Genomic DNA, 26,633 nt, shown 5'->3' on the forward strand with positions numbered 1-26,633 from the left:
GGGAGACAGGACTGGGGAGGAGGGGAATGTGGTAGGGGAGGTGAGACTGGGGGTAGGGGGAGGTGAGACTGGGGGTAGGGGGAGACAGGACTGGGGAGGAGGGGAATGTGGTAGGGGAGGTGAGACTGGGGGTAGGGGGAGACAGGACTGGGGAGGAGGGGAAGGTGGTAGGGGAGGTGAGACTGGGGGTAGGGGAGGTGAGACTGGGGAGGAGGGGAAGGTGGTAGGGGAGGTGAGACTGGGGGTAGGGGGAGACAGGACTGGGGAGGAGGGGAAGGTGGTAGGGGAGGTGAGACTGGGGGTAGGGGAGGTGAGACTGGGGGTAGGGGAGACAGGACTGGGGAGGAGGGAATGTGGTAGGGGAGGTGAGACTGGGGAGGGGGGAAGGTGGTAGGGGAGGTGAGACTGGGGGTAGGGGAGACAGGACTGCGGAGGAGGGGAAGGTGGTAGGGGAGGAGGGGAATGTGGTAGGGGAGGTGAGACTGGGGGTAGGGAGAGGTGAGATTGGGGGAAGGGGGAGGTGAGATTGGGGGTAGGGGGAGGTGAGATTGGGGGTAGTGGGAGACAGGACTGGGGAGGAGGGGAAGGTACATACTCGGGATCATGGTGAAATTTGGCACACATGGTCAGTGGTACAATAGTAGGTGGCCTGTATTGTATTTGAACACATACATTGGGTCCAAATGAATAGCTGATGTTTCTTCCTTCCAGATTTTTCTGAAGGTGACAGCAGATGGGGAGGCAGCAGCCAATACCAAAACTCCAGGTAAATACTCCTCTCCAATTTACCACACTCACTGTCCCTACAGTCTACTCCTCTCCAATTTACCACACTCACTGTCCCTACAGTCTACTCCTCTCCAATTTACCACACTCACTGTCCCTACAACCTGCTCCTCTCCAATCTACCACACTCACTGTCCCTACAGTCTACTCCTCTCCAATTTACCACACTCACTGTCCCTATAGTCTACTCCTCTCCAATCTACCACACTCACTGTCCCTACAGTCTACTCCTCTCCAATTTACCACACTCACTGTCCCTACAGTCTACTCCTCTCCAATTTACCACACTCACTGTCCCTACAGCCTACTCCTCTCCAATCTACCACACTCACTGTCCCTACAGTCTCCTCCTCTCCAATTTACCACACTCACTGTCCCTACAGTCTGCTCCTCTCCAATGTACCACACTCACTGTCCCTACAGTCTGCTCCTCTCCAATGTACCACACTCACTGTCCCTACAGTCTCCTCCTCTCCAATTTACCACACTCACTGTCCCTACAGCCTGCTCCTCTCCAATCTACCACACTCACTGTCCCTACAGTCTACTCCTCTCCAATTTACCACACTCACTGTCCCTACAGTCTACTCCTCTCCAATTTACCACACTCACTGTCCCTACAGCCTGCTCCTCTCCAATTTACCACACTCACTGTCCCTACAGTCTACTCCTCTCCAATTTACCACACTCACTGTCCCTACAGTCTCCTCCTCTCCAATTTACCACACTCACTGTCCCTACAGTCTACTCCTCTCCAATTTACCACACTCACTGTCCTTACAGTCTACTCCTCTCCAATTTACCACACTCACTGTCCCTACAGCCTGCTCCTCTCCAATTTACCACACTCACTGTCCCTACAGTCTACTCCTCTCCAATTTACCACACTCACTGTCCCTACAGTCTCCTCCTCTCCAATTTACCACACTCACTGTCCCTACAGTCTACTCCTCTCCAATTTACCACACTCACTGTCCTTACAGTCTACTCCTCTCCAATTTACCACACTCACTGTCCCTACAGTCTACTCCTCTCCAATTTACCACACTCACTGTCCTTACAGTCTACTCCTCTCCAATTTACCACACTCACTGTCCCTACAGTCTCCTCCTCTCCAATTTACCACACTCACTGTCCCTACAGTCTACTCCTCTCCAATTTACCACACTCACTGTCCCTACAGTCTACTCCTCTCCAATCTACCACACTCACTGTCCCTACAGTCTCCTCCTCTCCAATTTACCACACTCACTGTCCCTACAGTCTACTCCTCTCCAATCTACCACACTCACTGTCCCTACAGTCTCCTCCTCTCCAATTTACCACACTCACTGTCCCTACAGTCTACTCCTCTCCAATCTACCACACTCACTGTCCCTACAGTCTCCTCCTCTCCAATTTACCACACTCACTGTCCCTACAGTCTACTCCTCTCCAATCTACCACACTCACTGTCCCTACAGTCTCCTCCTCTCCAATCTACCACACTCACTGTCCCTACAGTCTCCTCCTCTCCAATTTACCACACTCACTGTCCCTACAGTCTACCTCTCCAATCTACCACACTCACTGTCCCTACAGTCTACTCCTCTCCAATCTACCACACTCACTGTCCCTACAGTCTCCTCCTCTCCAATCTACCACACTCACTGTCCCTACAGTCTACTCCTCTCCAATCTACCACACTCACTGTCCCTACAGTCTCCTCCTCTCCAATCTACCACACTCACTGTCCCTACAGTCTACTCCTCTCCAATTTACCACACTCACTGTCCCTACAACCTGCTCCTCTCCAATTTACCACACTCACTGTCCCTACAGTCTGCTCCTCTCCAATTTACCACACTCACTGTCCCTACAGTCTACTCCTCTCCAATTTACCACACTCACTGTCCCTACAGTCTACTCCTCTCCAATTTACCACACTCACTGTCCCTATAGTCTACTCCTCTCCAATCTACCACACTCACTGTCCCTACAGTCTACTCCTCTCCAATTTACCACACTCACTGTCCCTACAGTCTACTCCTCTCCAATTTACCACACTCACTGTCCCTACAGTCTACTCCTCTCCAATTTACCACACTCACTGTCCCTACAGTCTCCTCCTCTCCAATTTACCACACTCACTGTCCCTACAGTCTCCTCCTCTCCAATTTACCACACTCACTGTCCCTACAGTCTCCTCCTCTCCAATTTACCACACTCTCTGTCCCTACAGTCTCCTCCTCTCCAATTTACTTCCTACCTTCTTTTTCCAACTTATGAATGTTCCTCTCTTAAGTAATTTGTGTTGTTGTCGACGATGACGTTGTTGTTGTGAAGTGTCATGGTGCTGTGTTGTGAAGTGTTTTTGATGTCTTGTGCTGTGAACTGTGGACCACCCTACCATAGAACAGTGGATGTTGCTGAAGAGAACCAAAAGCTGCAGTAAAGTTGGTGTGGAGGATGAATCTGAAGGTTAGAATCCATCACTAAGCCTCTGCCTGTTTTCACACCAGGCGCTTTGCCTAGAGACATTTAAATGGTTGGTGCTTTTGGTCTGACAAGACAAGACTCAAAGTATCTCTTTGGCTAAGCATGTAAGTCAGACCAAGCGAGACTATCTTTCCTGAAATCCTAAGCTAATGATTTAGCTCAGCAAGCTAACACAGTTTGAGGAACCCTGTGCCTAAACCTTAACCTTTGTACCTGCCGGTCAAATATATCCACTTCCTAATGACTGTCTTCTGCTACTTTCCTCAGAGGCTAACGGTCTGAAGCAGGCCAACGGTGGGGGTAACCATGACGACAGCGCTGGGAAAGGGTCGAGTCAGGTCAAAGGAGCCAATCTGGTCATGAAGCAGTTTCTGGCCCTGCTGGTCAAGAGGTTTCACCATGCTACCAGATCATACAAAGACTTCCTCGCACAGGTTTTGGACTACAACTAGATAGAGGGATGGAGGGAGGGAGGGAGGGATGGGTGGTGGGTGGGATGGAGGGAGGGAAGGATGGAGGGATGTTGGGGTGGAGGAATGTTGGGATGGAGGGTTGTTGGGATGGAGGGTGGGATGGAGGGAGGGATGGTGGGGAGGTGGGATGGGTGGTGGGTGGGATGGAGGGAGGGAAGGATGGTGGGGGTGGGATGGAGGGTGGGAGGGAGGGAGGGATGGTGGGGGGTGGGTGGTGGGTGGGATGGATGGAGGGAAGGAGGGATGGTGGGATGGAGGGAAGGAGGGATGGTGGGGGGTGGGTGGGATGGAAGGAGGGATGGTGGGATGGGTGGTGGGTGGGTGGGATGGAGGGATGGTGGGATGGAGGGAGGGATGTTGGGGGTGGAGGGATGGTGGGGGGTGGGTGGTGGGTGGGAGGGAGGGAGGGATGTTGGGGTGGAGAGATGTTGGGGTGGAGGGATGTTGGGATGGTGGGAGGGATGGTGGGATGGAGGGATGGTTGGGGGTGGGATGGAGGGAGGGATGGTGGGGAGGTGGGATGGGTGGTGGGTGGGATGGAGGGAGGGAAGGATGGTGGGGGGGTGGGATGGAGGGTGGGATGGAGGGAAGGAGGGATGGTGGTATGGAGGGAAGGAGGGATGGTGGGGGATGGGATGGGTGGGATGGAGGGATGGTGGGATGGAGGGAGGGATGTTGGGGTGGAGGGATGGTGGGGGTGGGTGGTGGGTGGGATGGAGGGGGAGGGAGGGATGTTGGGGTGGAGGGATGTTGGGATGGTGGGAGGGATGTTGGGATGGTGGGATGGAGGGATGGTTGGGGGGTGGGTGGTGGGGGGAGGGAGGGAGGGATGGTGGGGGGTGGGATGGGTGGTGGGTGGGATGGAGGGAGGGATGGTGGGGGGTGGGATGGGTGGTGGGTGGGATGGAGGGAGGGATGTTGGGGTGGTGGGAGGGTGGGAGGGTGTGATGGGTGGTTGAGGGTGGGATGGGTGGTGGGAGGGAGGGAGGGATAAAATATAGATGGGAAGGTATTCTGGTCATAAAGCACTTCCTGGCCCTGCTGGTCAGGGGCTATGGGCTAGGGGATGGTTTGTTATTCAGTTAGAATATTATACCAGGTCAGGTCACATAAGATCAGAGTAAAACTGGGATGGTATCCCTTTGAGTAATAGTGTGAATGGTTTCGTGTCCCCAGATCGTCCTGCCTGCGAGCTTCGTCCTGATAGCCCTGATCTTCACCATGATCGTACCTCCGTTTGGAGAGTACCCCCCCCTCATCCTCACTCCCTGGATGTATGGAAAGCAGCTAACTTTCTTCAGGTTAGTCTTTCGAGGTTTGGAGAATGATACAGGCAACTCACCAAGAGAACCCAACACAGGATTTTAATCTCAATGTCTGAATACTCTGACCCTGGCTGGTCCTGACCTCATGGTCTTGGACCAGCCACCTGAATTGTTTTGTGCTTGCAGATGCATCACATTATATTAGGTATCTAACCAGGAGGTCATGACCCTGGTCTTCCTGTTCTCATCACATTATATTAGGTATCTAACCAGTAGGTCATGACCCTGGTCTTCCTGTTCTCATCACATTATATTAGGTATCTAACCAGTAGGTCATGACCCTGGTCTTCCTGTTCTCATCACATTATATTAGGTATCTAACCAGTAGGTCATGACCCTGGTCTTCCTATTCTCATCACATTATATTAGGTATCTAACCAGGAGGTCATGACCCTGTTCTCAATGTTCTCATCACATTATATTAGGTATCTAACCAGGAGGTCATGACCCTGGTCTTCCTGTTCTCATCACATTATATTAGGTATCTAACCAGGAGGTCATGACCCTGTTCTCCCTGTTCTCATCACATTATATTAGGTATCTAACCAGGAGGTCATGACCCTGGTCTTCAACCTGTTCTTCTTCTCTTTCTTCCTCTGTTTCTCAGTAACGAGCGACTGGAAAACTACCAGATGAGACATTTCACCAAGGTGTTGCTGAACCCCCCTGGCCTCGGCACTCGCTGTATGGCAGGAGGCCCTCTACAGTGAGTACCAGCCGCTCTAGGTTGAAGACTGTGTTTTGACTAATATTCTGAAATCTTTCTCTACTCTACTAACTATAAATCACCAAGTTCTCTGCTAATGTATTGTGTGTGTGTGTGTGTGTGTGTGTGTGTGTGTGTGTGTGTGTGTGTGTGTGTGTGTGTGTATGTGTGCGCGTGCATGTGCACGTGCGTGTGTGTGTGTTTGCTTCGTCCGTACAGAAACCTGCCCTGTGAGAACGAGACATTGGCCTGGGAGACACCTGCGGTTTCTTCAATAGCCAATAACATCCTGCAGAGCCCTGAGTGGCACCCGCTAAACCCCTCCCCTTCCTGCCAGTGCAGCACCAATAAGAAGCTGACCATGTTACCCATCTGTCCAATCGGAGCTGGGGGGCTGCCCCCTATGCAGGTCAGTATACTGACTGTTCTCTGTGTCTACTGGATGTTTCTTATATGTTACAGCAGTAACCTGTCCTCCAGTAACCTGTCCTCCAGTAACAGTCCTCCAGTAACCTGTCCTCCAGTAACCTGTCCTTTAGTAACCTGTCCTTTAGTAACCTGTCCTCCAGTAACCTGTCCTTTAGTAACCTGTCCTCCAGTAACCTGTCCTTTAGTAACCTTTCCTCCAGTAACCTGTCCTCAGTAACCTGTCCTCCAGTAACCTGTCCTTTAGTAACCTGTCCTCCAGTAACCTGTCCTTTAGTAACCTGTCCTCAGTAACCTGTCCTTTAGTAACCTGTCCTCCAGTAACCTGTCCTTTAGTAACCTGTCCTCCAGTAACCTGTCCTTTAGTAACCTGTCCTCCATTAACCTGTCCTCCAGTAACCTGTCCTCCAGTAACCTGTCCTCCAGTAACCTGTCCTCCAGTAACCTGTCCTCCAGTAACCTGTCCTTTAGTAACCTGTCCTTTAGTAACCTGTCCTCCAGTAACCTGTCCTTTAGTAACCTGTCCTCCAGTAACCTGTCCTCAGTAACCTGTCATTTAGTAACCTGTCCTCCAGTAACCAGTCCTTTAGTAACCTGTCATTTAGTAACCTGTCCTCCAGTAACCTGTCCTCCAGTAACCTGTCCTCCAGTAACCTGTCCTCAAGTAACCTGTCCTCAGTAACCTATCCTCCAGTAACTTGTCCTCCAGTAACCTGTCCTCCAGTAACCTGTCCTTTAGTAACCTGTCCTCCAGTAACCTGTCCTTTAGTAACCTGTTCTTTAGTAACCTGTCCTCCAGTAACCTGTCCTCCAGTAACCTGTCCTCCAGTAACCTGTCCTCCAGTAACCTGTCCTCCAGTAACCTGTCCTCCAGTAACCTGTCCTCAGTAACCTGTCCTCCAGTAACCTGTCCTTTAGTAACCTGTCCTCCAGTAACCTGTCCTCAGTAACCTGTCATTTAGTAACCTGTCCTCCAGTAACCAGTCCTTTAGTAACCTGTCATTTAGTAACCTGTCCTCCAGTAACCTGTCCTCAGTAACCTGTCATTTAGTAACCTGTCCTCCAGTAACCAGTCCTTTAGTAACCTGTCCTTTAGTAACCTGTCCTCCAGTAACCTGTCCTTTAGTAACCTCTCCTCCTGGAACCTGTCCTCAGTAACCTGTCATTTAGTAACCTGTCCTCCAGTAACCAGTCCTTTAGTAACATTTCCTCCAGTAACCTGTCCTCCAGTAACCTGTCCTCAGTAACCTGTCCTTTAGTAACCTGTCCTCCTTTAACCTGTCCTTTAGTAACCTGTCCTCCAGTAACCTGTCCTCAGTAACCTGTCCTTTAGTAACCTGTCCTCCTGTAACCTGTCCTCCAGTAACCTGTCCTCCAGTGACCTGTCCTTTAGTAACCTGTCCTCCAGTAACCAGTCCTCCAGTAACCAGTCCTCCTGTAACGTGTCCTCCAGTAACCTGTCCTTTAGTAAACTGTCCTCATGTAACCTGTCCTCCAGTAACCTGTCCTCCAGTAACCTGTCCTCCTGTAACCTGTCCTCCAGGAACCTGTCCTTTAGTAACCTGTCCTTTAGTAACCTGTCCTCCAGTAACCTGTCCTTTAGAAAACCTGTCCTCCAGTAACCTGTCCTCAGTAACCTGTCCTCCAGAAACCTGTCCTTTAGTAACCTGTCCTTTAGTAACCTGTCCTCCTGTAACCTGTCCTCCTGTAACCTGTCCTCCAGTAACCTGTCCTCCTGTAACCTGTCCTCCAGAAACCTGTCCTTTAGTAACCTGTCCTCCAGTAACCTGTCCTTTATTAACCTGTCCTCCTGTAACCTGTCCTCCAGAAACCTGTCCTTTAGTAACCTGTCCTCAGTAACCTGTCCTTTTGTAACCTGTCCTCCTGCAACCTGTTCTCCAGTAAACTGTCCTCCTGTAACCTGTCCTCCAGTACCTCTAGCCAGTCCTAACCACTCCTCCAGTACCTCTAGCCAGTCCTAACCACTCCTCCAGTACCTCTAGCCAGTCCTAACCACTCCTCCAGTACCCCTAGCCAGTCCCAACCACTCCTCCAGTACCTCTAGCCAGTCCTAACCACTCCTCCAGTACCTCTAGCCAGTCCTAACCACTCCTCCAGTACCTCTAGCCAGTCCTAACCACTCCTCCAGTACCTCTAGCCAGTCCTAACCACTCCTCCAGTACCCCTAGCCAGTCCTAACCACTCCCCCAGTACCTCTAGCCAGTCCTAACCACTCCTCCAGTACCTCTAGCCAGTCCTAACCACTCCTCCAGTACCTCTAGCCAGTCCTAACCACTCCCCCAGTACCCCTAGCCAGTCCTAACCACTCCCCCAGTACCTCTAGCCAGTCCTAACCACTCCTCCAGTACCTCTAGCCAGTCCTAACCACTCCTCCATTACCTCTAGCCAGTCCTAACCACTCCTCCAGTACCCCTAGCCAGTCCTAACCACCCCCAGTACCTCTAGCCAGTCCTAACCACTCCTCCAGTACCTCTAGCCAGTCCTAACCACTCCTCCAGTACCCCTAGCCAGTCCTAACCACTCCTCCAGTACCTCTAGCCAGTCCTAACCACTCCTCCAGTACCTCTAGCCAGTCCTAACCACTCCTCCAGTACCTCTAGCCAGTCCTAACCACTCCTCCAGTACCTCTAGCCAGTCCTAACCACTCCTCCAGTACCCCTAGCCAGTTCTAACCACTCCTCCAGTACCTCTAGCCAGTCCTAACCACTCCTCCAGTACCGTTTTAATGTATCCAATGTGATGGTATATGTTGTGTGTGATGTATTTACAGAGGAAAGAGGCTACGGGAGATATACTGCTGGACCTGACTGATAGAAACATTACAGACTACCTGGTTAAAACCTACCCCAGCCTCATCAGACAAAGGTAAGGGGGTCCAACACATCGCCAACTGTGATCATCGTCATAGACGTGTGCTATATATATCAGACAGGTGTGGTAGAGTTACGGTCATCCATGTCAAACATCAGAAGTCCACTGATTATATGTCAATCTGTTACAGTTGTGGTGACGCTGTATTGATTATTGATGTGACGACTGCTGCTCACCGAATGATTAACCTCTCTGAGATATGTGGGATGTTAGCGCCACCAGCTGGACGCCAAATTCAAAAACAACAAAAATCTCATAATTAAAATTCCTCAAGCATACAAGTATTAGGCACCATTTTAAAGATAACATTCTCGTTAATCCAGTCACAGTGTCTGATTTCAAAAATGCTATGTTTTGTTCGCCAAAGTGCACATTTATATTAAAAAAATCTCATTTTACATTGGCGCTTTATGTTTAGTAGTTCTAAAACATGCATTGATTTTGAAAATTTGCATAGAGCCACATCAAGTTACTGAAATACTCATCATAAATATTGATGAAAATTCAAGTGTTACACAAATTAGAGTTACTTCTCCTTAATGCAACCGCTGTGTCAGATTTTTTTTTAAACTTTATGGAAAGAGCAAACCATGCAATAATCTGAGTACAGCCTTTAGACAACAAAGCAGCCAAAAAGATACCCGTCATATTGGGTAGTCAACATTACTCAGAAATAGCATTATAAATATTCACTTACCTTTGATGATCTTCATCAGAATGCACTCCCAGGAATCCCAGTTCCACCATAAATGTTAGATTTTTTTGATAATGTCCATCATTTATGTCCAAATAGCCTCTTTTGTTAGGGCGTTTGGTGAACAAATCGAAAAGCATGTTCAGGTCCAGCCGAACATCAGACGAAAAGTTCAAAAAGTTATATTACAGGTCGTAGAAACATGCCAAATTAAGTATAGAATCAATCTTTAGGATATTTTTAACATACATCTTCAATAATGTTACATCCGAAGAATTCCATTGTCTGTAGGAAAGCAATGGGACGAGAGCTAACTCTCTTGTGACCGCGCGTCATGAGCCCAAGGCACTCTGCCAGACCACTTGACAAACAGCTCTCATGAGCCCCTCCTTTATAGTAGAATCCTCAAACAAGTTTCCAAAGACGGTTGACGTCTAGTAGAAGCCTTAGGAAGTGCAACATAACCAATATCCCACTGTATCTACAATAGGGGCTGAGTTTAAAAAAACTACAAGCCTCAGATTTCCCACTTCCTGGTTGGATTTTTCTCAGGTTTTCGCCTGCCATATGAGTTCTGTTATACTCACAGACATCATTCAAACAGTTTTAGAAACTTCAGAGTGTTTTCTATCCAATACTACTAATAATAGTCCACTGATTATAATAATATGCATATATTAGCATCTGGGACTGAGTAACAGGCAGTTTACTCTGGGCACCTTATTCATCCAAGCTACTCAATACTGCCCCCATGTCACCAAGACGTTATCGGTTTATAATTACGTGATTAAATGAATCAGGTAATTATTAACTCCTTAACCAGGGAGCACCATGGGAAAGTTTGGCTTTGTTGAGTTTCTATTTCCCAAATGAACTCAAAGAATATCAGAATATCAATTTTACAACAGTCACTAATTTATCAATTTCCTCTACAGTCTCATTTTGAACGTCGCATAATCTGGGAATCTGCACAAAGCCGAGTCTCACTAAATAAGTCCGTACCACACCAAATGAGTTGATTGTTTATTTGCTAACAAGCTAAAATGCTAATAGAAGATACACACACACACCCAGTCTAGGCTATTGATTAGAACTTAATACGATGACAACAGGTCCCTAGCAGACCAACACAATATGACACGTGTTACACAAAATGGAGATTTAAAAAGAGAGAGAAAGAGTACACAAGAGAAAAACACACTTGGGTGCATTTGTCGGCTATGCTTATTTTAACCCTAAACTTGCCCCGAACTGCCGCTCTTATGGGTCAGAATATAATGGTGTAATTACGTGTTGAAGGTCTCCGACAGGGTTGTCTCTGCGTGGAACGAATTCAGACTTCTCTGATGGCGGTCCGTCTTTGGTTACCGGGTGTAATTCTCTGTTTCTCCTCACGATGTCAGTGTCCTTTCTCTTAGTGGTCTGTTTCCTCGTCCTCACTCTGAAAAGGAGGTCTTCTGAGGAGAGCTGAATCAGCCGTGTGGATGGTTCCAGTGCGGGAGGGAAAACAGTGTAGACACACGGTTCCTTGGAGAGTGGTGACCGGGTGGTCCTGCTTGAATTCACCCCATTTAGATACAGCTCCTCGTCCGTAGCATAGGTTGTTAAAAGGTTCCTTTTGTCTTCTTCAACCTCGTGTTGCGTTTTGGGTTTTCTGACCACTCAGACCTTGGCTGCAGCTCAGGGTCACTTAGACTAATATGTAGATTTATAACTCACGTGTTTTATACCCTCAGGTCAGTAATGGGCGTTTCTGCCTTTAGGGCAGTTCTCTGGGCGTAACTAGTTACGAAGGCAGGAGGTCTGGATTTTACTCAGATCCAATTTAGACAACTAACTACACATTTCATCTTTACAAAACACATTCTCTTTGATCTGGGCATTTTCTACACAACGTACAGTATGTAAACATCAAGTACATGTTAGGAAAACTCTTAAAGTTACAATGTTTTCGTTATAACTTTAATTAATCTGTTATAGTCATTTTATTATTTTGTTTTCCATTTCCAGTTTGAAGAGCAAATACTGGGTGAATGAACAAAGGTATGCTTTTATTTATTTTCTACACATACCTCATAGCAAACTAAATATCAGTTTAAGTTTAGCTTATTTGTCATACACTGTTTCACCCTATAATAGAAATGATGATTCTTGTCTCGGGGGATTTTGTGTAATATGTTTGTATGGAGGCCTGTCTGTTGGAGGCCTGTATGTTGGAGGGGTTGTCTGTTGGAGGGTTTGTCTGTTGGAGGCCTGTCTGTTGGAGGCCTGTCTGTTGGAGGCCTGTCTGTTGGAGGGGTTGTCTGTTGGAGGGGTTGTCTGTTGGAGGGGTTGTCTGTTGGAGGCCTGTCTGTTGGAGTCCTGTCTGTTGGAGGCCTGTCTGTTGGAGGGTTGTCTGTTGGAGGGTTGTCTGTTGGAGGGGTTGTCTGTGGGAGTCCTGTCTGTTGGAGGCCTGTCTGTTGGAGTCCTGTCTGTTGGAGTCCTGTCTGTTGGAGGGTTGTCTGTTGGAGGGGTTGTCTGTTGGAGGCCTGTCTGTTGGAGGGCCTGTCTGTTGGAGGGCCTGTCTGTTGGAGGACCTGTCTGTTGGAGGGCCTGTCTGTTGGAGGGCCTGTCTGTTGGAGGGCCTGTCTGTTGGAGGGCCTGTCTGTTGGAGGGCCTGTCTGTTGGAGGACCTGTCTGTTGGAGGGCCTGTCTGTTGGAGGGCCTGTCTGTTGGAGGGGTGTGTGTATGTCTGTGTTGTTGATCCTCAGGTCTGGGAGGCCTGTCTGTTGGAGGCCTGTCTGTTGGAGGCCTGTCTGTTGGAGGCCTGTCTGTTGGAGGCCTGTCTGTTGGAGGGTTGTCTGTTGGAGGCCTGTCTGTTGGAGGGTTGTCTGTTGGAGGCCTGTCTGTTGGAGGGTTGTCTGTATAATTGTGATGTTGATCCTCAGGTATGGAGGCCTGTCTGTTGGAGGTCAGCTGCCCATACTGGAAGTCAGCCCTAAACAGATCCAGGATACCCTCTCTCAACTGATGAAGATGCTCAACGTCACTGGGGTATTGATCACTACATACCTGGCCTAGTGGGTCAGGGCTCTGGAGCACAGGAGGCTGGTGGCACCTTCATTGGGGAGAAGGGCCCATAGTAATGTCTGGAATGGAATTTAAGGAATGGTATCAAACACATCTTCCATGCCATTCAATCCATTCCAGACATTATTATGAGCTGTCCTCCCTTTCACCAGCCTCCTGGGCTGGGGGATGGAGCATGTAGTAGTAGTGGTAGGAATTAAGTGAGTGTGATTTACAGTTGGCTCAGTTACACAATATTGTTTTTAATAATTCCGGCAGGGTCCCTACACAAAACAATCGCTGCAGGAGATTGAACCTTTCCTCAGATACATGGAAAGTGAATACAATGTCAAAGTAAGTTAGTTACAGCCTGTCATATACCTCTGAATCATGGTATGATATTATCATGTTACCTGAGACATTATATTGAAAAACATTATATTATTTTTATTTAAATGTTTTATTTGTATTTGTTTTGGTATGTACACTACCGTTCAAAAGTTTGGGATCACTTAGATTTTTTTTTTAAAGAAAGCAATTTTCTTTTCTCCAATAAAATAACATCAAATTGATCAGAAATACAGTGTAGGAATTGTTAGTGTTTTGCATGTGCTATTTAATGAAGCTGATTTAATGAAGCTAATGTACTTGTCCTCTTGCTCAGTTGTGCACCGGGGCCTCCCACTCCTCTTTCTATTCTGGTTAGAGCCAGTTTGCGCTGTTCTGTGAAGGGAGTAGTACACAGCGTTGTACGAGATCTTCACTTTCTTCACTGACGAGTTTCAGAAGAAAGTTCTTTGTTTCTGGCCATTTTGAGCCTGTAATCGAACCCACAAATGCTGATGCTCCAGATCCTCAACTCGTTTAAAGAAGGCTAGTTGTATTGCTTCTTTATTCAGGACAACAGTTTTCAGCTGTTCCAACATAATTGCAGAAGTGTTTTCTAATGATCAATTAACCTTTTAAAATGATAAACTTGGATTAGCTAACACAACGTGCCTTTGGAACACAGGAGTGATGGTTGCTGATAATGGGCCTCTGTACGCCTATGTAGATATTGCATTAAAAATCTGCCGTTTACAGCTACAATAGTGATTTATAACATTAACAATGTCTACACTGTATTTCTGATGAATTTTATGTTAATTTAATGGACACATTTTTTTTATTTTCTTTCAAAAACAAGGACATTTCTAAATGACCCTGAACTGTTGAACGTTAGTGTATATTACTCCATATTTCAGAATATAACAAAAAAACATCATAAATTGAATGTTTTTTGTTTTTTTTTACCTTTATTTAACTAGGCAAGTCAGCCAAGAACAAATTCTTATTTTCAATGACGGCCCTAGGAACAGTACCTCTAATCCCATCCAGCTAATCCTTTTTCTTTTCTTTACAAAATGAGTTGTATATTGAACGCACCTCTGCTCCCCAAACCAGGTCTGGTACAACAACAAAGGCTGGCACGCCATGGTGGCCTTCATGAATGTGGCCAACAACGCCATTCTGAGGGCCCACCTGCCCCGCGCAATGTCGACCCCATGGAGTACGGCATCACAGCCATCAACCACCCCTCAACCTCACCAAGGAACAGCTGTCTGAAGTCACTGTGTGAGTTACACTGGTTCCCTCTTTGAAAACAACACCAGAACTAATCACAGGCTTGTGCTGAGACAATTCAATGCTACGGTCTTTATCCCGTCAGGGGTCATGAAGAGGGTTTTGCCAGTTGATTCATCGTGTAGAGCTTTTTAGGGGCGGCAGGTAGCCTGGCGGGTAGGAACGTTGGGCCAGTAACCAAAAGGTTGCTGGATCGAAATCCCCCGAGCTGACAAGGTACAAATCTGTCGTTCTGCCCCTGAGCAAGGCAGTTAACCCCACTGTTCCTCGGGCGCCAATGATGTGGATTAAGGCAGCCCCCCCTGCTGTCTCTCTCCCAAGTTGAAGACATCAGTAGATGCCGTGACAGCTATCTGTTACCTAACCTGTCTGTCTCTCTCCTCTCCCAGGTTGAAGACATCAGTAGATGCCGTGACAGCTATCTGTTACCTAACCTGTCTGTCTCTCTCCTCTCCCAGGTTGAAGACATCAGTAGATGCCGTGACAGCTATCTGTTAACAAACCTGTCTGTCTCTCTCTCCTCTCCCAGGTTGAAGACATCAGTAGATGCCGTGACAGCTATCTGTTAACAAACCTGTCTGTCTCTCTCTCCTCTCCCAGGTTGAAGACATCAGTAGATGCCGTGACAGCTATCTGTTACCTAACCTGTCTGTCTCTCTCTCTCTCCCAGGTTGAAGACATCAGTAGATGCCGCAGCCACCTAACAGTCTATCCTTCCCAGGTTGAAGACATCCTAACCTGTCTCTCTCTCTCCTCTCCCAGGTTGAAGACATCAGTAGATGCCGTGACAGCTATCTGTTATCTAACCTGTCTGTCTCTCTCTCCTCTCCCAGGTTGAAGACATCAGTAGATGCCGTGACAGCTATCTGTTATCTAACCTGTCTGTCTCTCTCTCCTCTCCCAGGTTGAAGACATCAGTAGATGCCGTGACAGCTATCTGTTACCTAACCTGTCTGTCTCTCTCCTCTCCCAGGTTGAAGACATCAGTAGATGCCGTGACAGCTATCTGTTACCTAACCTGTCTGTCTCTCTCCTCTCCCAGGTTGAAGACATCAGTAGATGCCGTGACAGCTATCTGTTACCTAACCTGTCTGTCTCTCTCTCCTCTCCCAGGTTGAAGACATCAGTAGATGCCGTGACAGCTATCTGTTATCTAACCTGTCTGTCTCTCTCCTCTCCCAGGTTGAAGACATCAGTAGATGCCGTGACAGCTATCTGTTACCTAACCTGTCTGTCTTCTCTCCTCTCCCAGGTTGAAGACATCAGTAGATGCCGTGACAGCTATCTGTTATCTAACCTGTCTGTCTCTCTCTCCTCTCCCAGGTTGAAGACATCAGTAGATGCCGTGACAGCTATCTGTTACCTAACCTGTCTGTCTCTCTCCTCTCTCCCAGGTTGAAGACATCAGTAGATGCCGTGACAGCTATCTGTTACCTAACCTGTCTGTCTCTCTCTCTCCTCTCCCAGGTTGAAGACATCAGTAGATGCCGTGACAGCTATCTGTTACCTAACCTGTCTGTCTCTCTCTCCTCTCCCAGGTTGAAGACATCAGTAGATGCCGTGACAGCTATCTGTTACCTAACCTGTCTGTTCTCTCTCCTCTCCCAGGTTGAAGACATCAGTAGATGCCGTGACAGCTATCTGTTATCTAACCTGTCTGTCTCTCTCCTCCTCTCCCAGGTTGAAGACATCAGTAGATGCCGTGACAGCTATCTGTTACCTAACCTGTCTGTCTCTCTCTCCTCTCCCAGGTTGAAGACATCAGTAGATGCCGTGACAGCTATCTGTTACCTAACCTGTCTGTCTCTCTCTCCTCTCCCAGGTTGAAGACATCAGTAGATGCCGTGACAGCTATCTGTTACCTAACCTGTCTGTCTCTCTCTCCTCTCCCAGGTTGAAGACATCAGTAGATGCCGTGACATCTATCTGTTACCTAACCTGTCTGTCTCTCCTCTCCCAGGTTGAAGACATCAGTAGATGCCGTGACAGCTATCTGTTACCTAACCTGTCTGTCTCTCTCCTCTCCCAGGTTGAAGACATCAGTAGATGCCGTGACAGCTATCTGTTACCCGTCTGTCTCTCTCCCTAACCTAGTCTGTCTGTCCTCTCCCAGGTTGAAGACATCAGTAGATGCCGTGACAGCTATCTGTTACCTAACCTGTCTGTCTCTCTCCTCTCCCAGGTTGAAGACATCAGTAGATGCCGTGACAGCTATCTGTTACCTAACCTGTCTGTCTCTCTCTCCTCTCCCAGGTTGAAGACATCAGTAGATGCCGTGACAGCTATCTGTTACCTAACCTGTCTGTCTCTCTCCTCTCCCAGGTTGAAGACATCAGTAGATGCCGTGACAGCTATCTGTTACCTAACCTGTCTGTCTCTCTCCTCTCCCAGGTTGAAGACATCAGTAGATGCCGTGACAGCTATCTGTTACCTAACCTGTCTGTCTCTCTCTCCTCTCCCAGGTTGAAGACATCAGTAGATGCCGTGACAGCTATCTGTTACCTAACCTGTCTGTCTCTCTCCTCTCCCAGGTTGAAGACATCAGTAGATGCCGTGACAGCTATCTGTTACCTAACCTGTCTGTCTCTCTCTCCTCTCCCAGGTTGAAGACATCAGTAGATGCCGTGACAGCTATCTGTTACCTAACCTGTCTGTCTCTCTCTCCTCTCCCAGGTTGAAGACATCAGTAGATGCCGTGACAGCTATCTGTTACCTAACCTGTCTAACTGTCTGTCTCTCTCCTCTCCCAGGTAGAAGGTCCCAGGTTGAAGACATCAGTAGATGCCGTGACAGCTATCTGTTACCTAACCTGTCTGTCTCTCTCCTCTCCCAGGTTGAAGACATCAGTAGATGCCGTGACAGCTATCTGTTACCTAACCTGTCTGTCTCTCTCCTCTCCCAGGTTGAAGACATCAGTAGATGCCGTGACAGCTATCTGTTACCTAACCTGTCTGTCTCTCTCCTCTCCCAGGTTGAAGACATCAGTAGATGCCGTGACAGCTATCTGTTACCTAACCTGTCTGTCTCTCCTCTCCCAGGTTGAAGACATCAGTAGATGCCGTGACAGCTATCTGTTACCTAACCTGTCTGTCTCTCTCTCCTCTCCCAGGTTGAAGACATCAGTAGATGCCGTGACAGCTATCTGTTACCTAACCTGTCTGTCTCTCTCCTCTCCCAGGTTGAAGACATCAGTAGATGCCGTGACAGCTATCTGTTACCTAACCTGTCTGTCTCTCTCCTCTCCCAGGTTGAAGACATCAGTAGATGCCGTGACAGCTATCTGTTACCTAACCTGTCTGTCTCTCTCCTCTCCCAGGTTGAAGACATCAGTAGATGCCGTGACAGCTATCTGTTACCTAACCTGTCTGTCTCTCCTCTCCCAGGTTGAAGACATCAGTAGATGCCGTGACAGCTATCTGTTACCTAACCTGTCTGTCTCTCTCCTCTCCCAGGTTGAAGACATCAGTAGATGCCGTGACAGCTATCTGTTACCTAACCTGTCTGTCTCTCTCTCCTCTCCCAGGTTGAAGACATCAGTAGATGCCGTGACAGCTATCTGTTACCTAACCTGTCTGTCTCTCTCCTCTCCCAGGTTGAAGACATCAGTAGATGCCGTGACAGCTATCTGTTACCTAACCTGTCTGTCTCTCTCCTCTCCCAGGTTGAAGACATCAGTAGATGCCGTGACAGCTATCTGTTACCTAACCTGTCTGTCTCTCTCTCTCCTCTCCCAGGTTGAAGACATCAGTAGATGCCGTGACAGCTATCTGTTACCTAACCTGTCTGTCTCTCTCCTCTCCCAGGTTGAAGACATCAGTAGATGCCGTGACAGCTATCTGTTACCTAACCTGTCTGTCTCTCTCTCCTCTCCCAGGTTGAAGACATCAGTAGATGCCGTGACAGCTATCTGTTACCTAACCTGTCTGTCTCTCTCTCCTCTCCCAGGTTGAAGACATCAGTAGATGCCGTGACAGCTATCTGTTACCTAACCTGTCTGTCTCTCTCCTCTCCCAGGTTGAAGACATCAGTAGATGCCGTGACAGCTATCTGTTACCTAACCTGTCTGTCTCTCTCCTCTCCCAGGTTGAAGACATCAGTAGATGCCGTGACAGCTATCTGTTACCTAACCTGTCTGTCTCTCTCTCCTCTCCCAGGTTGAAGACATCAGTAGATGCCGTGACAGCTATCTGTTACCTAACCTGTCTGTCTCTCTCCTCTCCCAGGTTGAAGACATCAGTAGATGCCGTGACAGCTATCTGTTACCTAACCTGTCTGTCTCTCTCCCAGGTTGAAGACATCAGTAGATGCCGTGACAGCTATCTGTTACCTAACCTGTCTGTCTCTCTCCTCTCCCAGGTTGAAGACATCAGTAGATGCCGTGACAGCTATCTGTTACCTAACCTGTCTGTCTCTCTCCTCTCCCAGGTTGAAGACATCAGTAGATGCCGTGACAGCTATCTGTTATCTAACCTGTCTGTCTCTCTCCTCTCCCAGGTTGAAGACATCAGTAGATGCCGTGACAGCTATCTGTTACCTAACCTGTCTGTCTCTCTCCTCTCCCAGGTTGAAGACATCAGTAGATGCCGTGACAGCTATCTGTTACCTAACCTGTCTGTCTCTCTCCTCTCCCAGGTTGAAGACATCAGTAGATGCCGTGACAGCTATCTGTTACCTAACCTGTCTGTCTCTCTCCTCTCCCAGGTTGAAGACATCAGTAGATGCCGTGACAGCTATCTGTTACCTAACCTGTCTGTCTCTCTCTCCTCTCCCAGGTTGAAGACATCAGTAGATGCCGTGACAGCTATCTGTTACCTAACCTGTCTGTCTCTCTCCTCTCCCAGGTTGAAGACATCAGTAGATGCCGTGACAGCTATCTGTTACCTAACCTGTCTGTCTCTCTCCTCTCCCAGGTTGAAGACATCAGTAGATGCCGTGACAGCTATCTGTTACCTAACCTGTCTGTCTCTCTCCTCTCCCAGGTTGAAGACATCAGTAGATGCCGTGACAGCTATCTGTTACCTAACCTGTCTGTCTCTCTCTCCTCTCCCAGGTTGAAGACATCAGTAGATGCCGTGACAGCTATCTGTTACCTAACCTGTCTGTCTCTCTCCTCTCCCAGGTTGAAGACATCAGTAGATGCCGTGACAGCTATCTGTTACCTAACCTGTCTGTCTCTCTCCTCTCCCAGGTTGAAGACATCAGTAGATGCCGTGACAGCTATCTGTTACCTAACCTGTCTGTCTCTCTCTCCTCTCCCAGGTTGAAGACATCAGTAGATGCCGTGACAGCTATCTGTTACCTAACCTGTCTGTCTCTCTCCTCTCCCAGGTTGAAGACATCAGTAGATGCCGTGACAGCTATCTGTTACCTAACCTGTCTGTCTCTCTCTCCTCTCCCAGGTTGAAGACATCAGTAGATGCCGTGACAGCTATCTGTTACCTAACCTGTCTGTCTCTCTCCTCTCCCAGGTTGAAGACATCAGTAGATGCCGTGACAGCTATCTGTTACCTAACCTGTCTGTCTCTCTCTCCTCTCCCAGGTTGAAGACATCAGTAGATGCCGTGACAGCTATCTGTTACCTAACCTGTCTGTCTCTCTCTCCTCTCCCAGGTTGAAGACATCAGTAGATGCCGTGACAGCATCTGTTACCTAATCTCCCAGGTTGAAGACATCAGTAGATGCCGTGACAGCTATCTGTTACCTAACCTGTCTGTCTCTCTCTCTCCCAGGTTGAAGACATCAGTAGATGCCGTGACAGCTATCTGTTACCTAACCTGTCTGTCTCTCTCCTCTCCCAGGTTGAAGACATCAGTAGATGCCGTGACAGCTATCTGTTACCTAACCTGTCTGTCTCTCTCCTCTCCCAGGTTGAAGACATCAGTAGATGCCGTGACAGCTATCTGTTACCTAACCTGTCTGTCTCTCTCCCAGGTTGAAGACATCAGTAGATGCCGTCCCAGGTTGAAGACATCAGTAGATGCCGTGACAGCTATCTGTTACCTAACCTGTCTGTCTCTCTCTCCTCTCCCAGGTTGAAGACATCAGTAGATGCCGTGACAGCTATCTGTTACCTAACCTGTCTGTCTCTCTCTCCTCTCCCAGGTTGAAGACATCAGTAGATGCCGTGACAGCTATCTGTTACCTAACCTGTCTGTCTCTCTCTCCTCTCCCAGGTTGAAGACATCAGTAGATGCCGTGACAGCTATCTGTTACCTAACCTGTCTGTCTCTCTCCTCTCCCAGGTTGAAGACATCAGTAGATGCCGTGACAGCTATCTGTTACCTAACCTGTCTGTCTCTCTCCTCTCCCAGGTTGAAGACATCAGTAGATGCCGTGACAGCTATCTGTTACCTAACCTGTCTGTCTCTCTCCTCTCCCAGGTTGAAGACATCAGTAGATGCCGTGACAGCTATCTGTTACCTAACCTGTCTGTCTCTCTCCTCTCCCAGGTTGAAGACATCAGTAGATGCCGTGACAGCTATCTGTTACCTAACCTGTCTGTCTCTCTCCTCTCCCAGGTTGAAGACATCAGTAGATGCCGTGACAGCTATCTGTTACCTAACCTGTCTGTCTCTCCTCTCCCAGGTTGAAGACATCAGTAGATGCCGTGACAGCTATCTGTTACCTAACCTGTCTGTCTCTCTCTCCTCTCCCAGGTTGAAGACATCAGTAGATGCCGTGACAGCTATCTGTTACCTAACCTGTCTGTCTCTCTCCTCTCCCAGGTTGAAGACATCAGTAGATGCCGTGACAGCTATCTGTTACCTAACCTGTCTGTCTCTCTCTCCTCTCCCAGGTTGAAGACATCAGTAGATGCCGTGACAGCTATCTGTTACCTAACCTGTCTGTCTCTCTCCTCTCCCAGGTTGAAGACATCAGTAGATGCCGTGACAGCTATCTGTTACCTAACCTGTCTGTCTCTCTCCTCTCCCAGGTTGAAGACATCAGTAGATGCCGTGACAGCTATCTGTTACCTAACCTGTCTGTCTCTCTCTCCTCTCCCAGGTTGAAGACATCAGTAGATGCCGTGACAGCTATCTGTTACCTAACCTGTCTGTCTCTCTCTCCTCTCCCAGGTTGAAGACATCAGTAGATGCCGTGACAGCTATCTGTTACCTAACCTGTCTGTCTCTCTCCTCTCCCAGGTTGAAGACATCAGTAGATGCCGTGACAGCTATCTGTTACCTAACCTGTCTGTCTCTCTCCTCTCCCAGGTTGAAGACATCAGTAGATGCCGTGACAGCTATCTGTTACCTAACCTGTCTGTCTCTCTCCTCTCCCAGGTTGAAGACATCAGTAGATGCCGTGACAGCTATCTGTTACCTAACCTGTCTGTCTCTCTCCTCTCCCAGGTTGAAGACATCAGTAGATGCCGTGACAGCTATCTGTTACCTAACCTGTCTGTCTCTCTCTCCTCTCCCAGGTTGAAGACATCAGTAGATGCCGTGACAGCTATCTGTTACCTAACCTGTCTGTCTCTCTCTCCTCTCCCAGGTTGAAGACATCAGTAGATGCCGTGACAGCTATCTGTTACCTAACCTGTCTGTCTCTCTCCTCTCCCAGGTTGAAGACATCAGTAGATGCCGTGACAGCTATCTGTTACCTAACCTGTCTGTCTCTCTCCTCTCCCAGGTTGAAGACATCAGTAGATGCCGTGACAGCTATCTGTTACCTAACCTGTCTGTCTCTCTCTCCTCTCCCAGGTTGAAGACATCAGTAGATGCCGTGACAGCTATCTGTTACCTAACCTGTCTGTCTCTCTCCTCTCCCAGGTTGAAGACATCAGTAGATGCCGTGACAGCTATCTGTTACCTAACCTGTCTGTCTCTCTCCTCTCCCAGGTTGAAGACATCAGTAGATGCCGTGACAGCTATCTGTTACCTAACCTGTCTGTCTCTCTCCTCTCCCAGGTTGAAGACATCAGTAGATGCCGTGACAGCTATCTGTTACCTAACCTAGATCTGCTATCTGTTACCTAACCTGTCTCTCCTCCCAGGTTGAAGACATCAGTAGATGCCGTGACAGCTATCTGTTACCTAACCTGTCTGTCTCTCTCCTCTCCCAGGTTGAAGACATCAGTAGATGCCGTGACAGCTATCTGTTACCTAACCTGTCTGTCTCTCTCTCCTCTCCCAGGTTGAAGACATCAGTAGATGCCGTGACAGCTATCTGTTACCTAACCTGTCTGTCTCTCTCCTCTCCCAGGTTGAAGACATCAGTAGATGCCGTGACAGCTATCTGTTACCTAACCTGTCTGTCTCTCTCCTCTCCCAGGTTGAAGACATCAGTAGATGCCGTGACAGCTATCTGTTACCTAACCTGTCTGTCTCTCTCCTCTCCCAGGTTGAAGACATCAGTAGATGCCGTGACAGCTATCTGTTACCTAACCTGTCTGTCTCTCTCCTCTCCCAGGTTGAAGACATCAGTAGATGCCGTGACAGCTATCTGTTACCTAACCTGTCTGTCTCTCTCCTCTCCCAGGTTGAAGACATCAGTAGATGCCGTGACAGCTATCTGTTACCTAACCTGTCTGTCTCTCTCCTCTCCCAGGTTGAAGACATCAGTAGATGCCGTGACAGCTATCTGTTACCTAACCTGTCTGTCTCTCTCTCCTCTCCCAGGTTGAAGACATCAGTAGATGCCGTGACAGCTATCTGTTACCTAACCTGTCTGTCTCTCTCTCCTCTCCCAGGTTGAAGACATCAGTAGATGCCGTGACAGCTATCTGTTACCTAACCTGTCTGTCTCTCTCCTCTCCCAGGTTGAAGACATCAGTAGATGCCGTGACAGCTATCTGTTACCTAACCTGTCTGTCTCTCTCTCCTCTCCCAGGTTGAAGACATCAGTAGATGCCGTGACAGCTATCTGTTACCTAACCTGTCTGTCTCTCTCTCCTCTCCCAGGTTGAAGACATCAGTAGATGCCGTGACAGCTATCTGTTACCTAACCTGTCTGTCTCTCTCCTCTCCCAGGTTGAAGACATCAGTAGATGCCGTGACAGCTATCTGTTACCTAACCTGTCTGTCTCTCTCCTCTCCCAGGTTGAAGACATCAGTAGATGCCGTGACAGCTATCTGTTACCTAACCTGTCTGTCTCTCTCCTCTCCCAGGTTGAAGACATCAGTAGATGCCGTGACAGCTATCTGTTATCTAACCTGTCTGTCTCTCCTCTCCCAGGTTGAAGACATCAGTAGATGCCGTGACAGCTATCTGTTACCTAACCTGTCTGTCTCTCTCTCCTCTCCCAGGTTGAAGACATCAGGTGAAGACAGATGCCGTGACAGCTATCTGTTACCTAACCTGTCTGTCTCTCTCTCCTCTCCCAGGTTGAAGACATCAGTAGATGCCGTGACAGCTATCTGTTACCTAACCTGTCTGTCTCTCTCTCCTCTCCCAGGTTGAAGACATCAGTAGATGCCGTGACAGCTATCTGTTACCTAACCTGTCTGTCTCTCCTCTCCCAGGTTGAAGACATCAGTAGATGCCGTGACAGCTATCTGTTACCTAACCTGTCTGTCTCTCTCTCCTCTCCCAGGTTGAAGACATCAGTAGATGCCGTGACAGCTATCTGTTACCTAACCTGTCTGTCTCTCTCTCCTCTCCCAGGTTGAAGACATCAGTAGATGCCGTGACAGCTATCTGTTACCTAACCTGTCTGTCTCTCTCCTCTCCCAGGTTGAAGACATCAGTAGATGCCGTGACAGCTATCTGTTACCTAACCTGTCTGTCTCTCTCCTCCCAGGTTGAAGACATTAGATGCCTGACAGCTATCTGTTACCTAACCTGTCTCTCTCCTCTCCCAGGTTGAAGACATCAGTAGATGCCGTGACAGCTATCTGTTACCTAACCTGTCTGTCTCTCTCCTCTCCCAGGTTGAAGACATCAGTAGATGCCGTGACAGCTATCTGTTACCTAACCTGTCTGTCTCTCTCCTCTCCCAGGTTGAAGACATCAGTAGATGCCGTGACAGCTATCTGTTACCTAACCTGTCTGTCTCTCTCCTCTCCCAGGTTGAAGACATCAGTAGATGCCGTGACAGCTATCTGTTACCTAACCTGTCTGTCTCTCTCCTCTCCCAGGTTGAAGACATCAGTAGATGCCGTGACAGCTATCTGTTACCTAACCTGTCTGTCTCTCTCCTCTCCCAGGTTGAAGACATCAGTAGATGCCGTGACAGCTATCTCCCAGGTTGAAGACATCTAACCGTGACAGCTATCTGTCTAACCTGTCCTCCTCTCCCAGGTTGAAGACATCAGTAGATGCCGTGACAGCTATCTGTTACCTAACCTGTCTGTCTCTCTCCTCTCCCAGGTTGAAGACATCAGTAGATGCCGTGACAGCTATCTGTTACCTAACCTGTCTGTCTCTCTCCTCTCCCAGGTTGAAGACATCAGTAGATGCCGTGACAGCTATCTGTTACCTAACCTGTCTGTCTCTCTCTCCTCTCCCAGGTTGAAGACATCAGTAGATGCCGTGACAGCTATCTGTTATCTAACCTGTCTGTCTCTCTCCTCTCCCAGGTTGAAGACATCAGTAGATGCCGTGACAGCTATCTGTTACCTAACCTGTCTGTCTCTCTCCTCTCCCAGGTTGAAGACATCAGTAGATGCCGTGACAGCTATCTGTTACCTAACCTGTCTGTCTCTCTCTCCTCTCCCAGGTTGAAGACATCAGTAGATGCCGTGACAGCTATCTGTTACCTAACCTGTCTGTCTCTCTCCTCTCCCAGGTTGAAGACATCAGTAGATGCCGTGACAGCTATCTGTTATCTAACCTGTCTGTCTCTCTCCTCTCCCAGGTTGAAGACATCAGTAGATGCCGTGACAGCTATCTGTTACCTAACCTGTCTGTCTCTCTCCTCTCCCAGGTTGAAGACATCAGTAGATGCCGTGACAGCTATCTGTTACCTAACCTGTCTGTCTCTCTCTCCTCTCCCAGGTTGAAGACATCAGTAGATGCCGTGACAGCTATCTGTTACCTAACCTGTCTGTCTCTCTCTCCTCTCCCAGGTTGAAGACATCAGTAGATGCCGTGACAGCTATCTGTTACCTAACCTGTCTGTCTCTCTCTCCTCTCCCAGGTTGAAGACATCAGTAGATGCCGTGACAGCTATCTGTTACCTAACCTGTCTGTCTCTCTCCTCTCCCAGGTTGAAGACATCAGTAGATGCCGTGACAGCTATCTGTTACCTAACCTGTCTGTCTCTCTCCTCTCCCAGGTTGAAGACATCAGTAGATGCCGTGACAGCTATCTGTTACCTAACCTGTCTGTCTCTCTCTCCTCTCCCAGGTTGAAGACATCAGTAGATGCCGTGACAGCTATCTGTTACCTAACCTGTCTGTCTGTCTCTCCTCTCCCAGGTTGAAGACATCAGTAGACCGTGAAGCTATCTGTTACCTAACCTGTCTGTCTCTCTCCTCTCCCAGGTTGAAGACATCAGTAGATGCCGTGACAGCTATCTGTTACCTAACCTGTCTGTCTCTCTCTCCTCTCCCAGGTTGAAGACATCAGTAGATGCCGTGACAGCTATCTGTTACCTAACCTGTCTGTCTCTCTCCTCTCCCAGGTTGAAGACATCAGTAGATGCCGTGACAGCTATCTGTTACCTAACCTGTCTGTCTCTCTCCTCTCCCAGGTTGAAGACATCAGTAGATGCCGTGACAGCTATCTGTTACCTAACCTGTCTGTCTCTCTCTCCTCTCCCAGGTTGAAGACATCAGTAGATGCCGTGACAGCTATCTGTTACCTAACCTGTCTGTCTCTCTCCTCTCCCAGGTTGAAGACATCAGTAGATGCCGTGACAGCTATCTGTTACCTAACCTGTCTGTCTCTCTCCTCTCCCAGGTTGAAGACATCAGTAGATGCCGTGACAGCTATCTGTTACCTAACCTGTCTGTCTCTCTCTCCTCTCCCAGGTTGAAGACATCAGTAGATGCCGTGACAGCTATCTGTTACCTAACCTGTCTGTCTCTCTCTCAGGTTCCTCTCCCAGGTTGAAGACATCAGTAGATGCCGTGACAGCTATCTGTTACCTAACCTGTCTGTCTCTCTCTCCTCTCCCAGGTTGAAGACATCAGTAGATGCCGTGACAGCTATCTGTTACCTAACCTGTCTGTCTCTCTCCTCTCCCAGGTTGAAGACATCAGTAGATGCCGTGACAGCTATCTGTTACCTAACCTGTC

At 48.5% G+C, this 26,633-nt stretch overlaps 1 protein-coding gene across 1 annotated transcript in view; it reads left to right on the forward strand.

Moving 5' to 3' along the window:
• The window catches only part of LOC135537407 (retinal-specific phospholipid-transporting ATPase ABCA4-like), a 104,570-nt gene that overhangs the window by 48,763 nt on the left and 29,174 nt on the right, over positions 1-26,633 (forward strand). Inside the window, 13 exon segments of the mRNA XM_064963577.1 lie at positions 712-766; positions 3,181-3,246; positions 3,532-3,698; positions 4,914-5,038; positions 5,670-5,768; positions 5,988-6,177; positions 8,986-9,080; positions 11,791-11,823; positions 12,708-12,813; positions 13,108-13,182; positions 14,272-14,352; positions 14,355-14,403; positions 14,406-14,442. Of these exon segments, the coding sequence (XP_064819649.1) occupies positions 712-766; positions 3,181-3,246; positions 3,532-3,698; positions 4,914-5,038; positions 5,670-5,768; positions 5,988-6,177; positions 8,986-9,080; positions 11,791-11,823; positions 12,708-12,813; positions 13,108-13,182; positions 14,272-14,352; positions 14,355-14,403; positions 14,406-14,442 (1,178 nt within the window).

The sequence above is a fragment of the Oncorhynchus masou genome, unplaced genomic scaffold, assembly GCF_036934945.1.
Source record: "Oncorhynchus masou masou isolate Uvic2021 unplaced genomic scaffold, UVic_Omas_1.1 unplaced_scaffold_768, whole genome shotgun sequence".
Taxonomy (NCBI): Eukaryota; Metazoa; Chordata; class Actinopteri; order Salmoniformes; family Salmonidae; genus Oncorhynchus; species Oncorhynchus masou.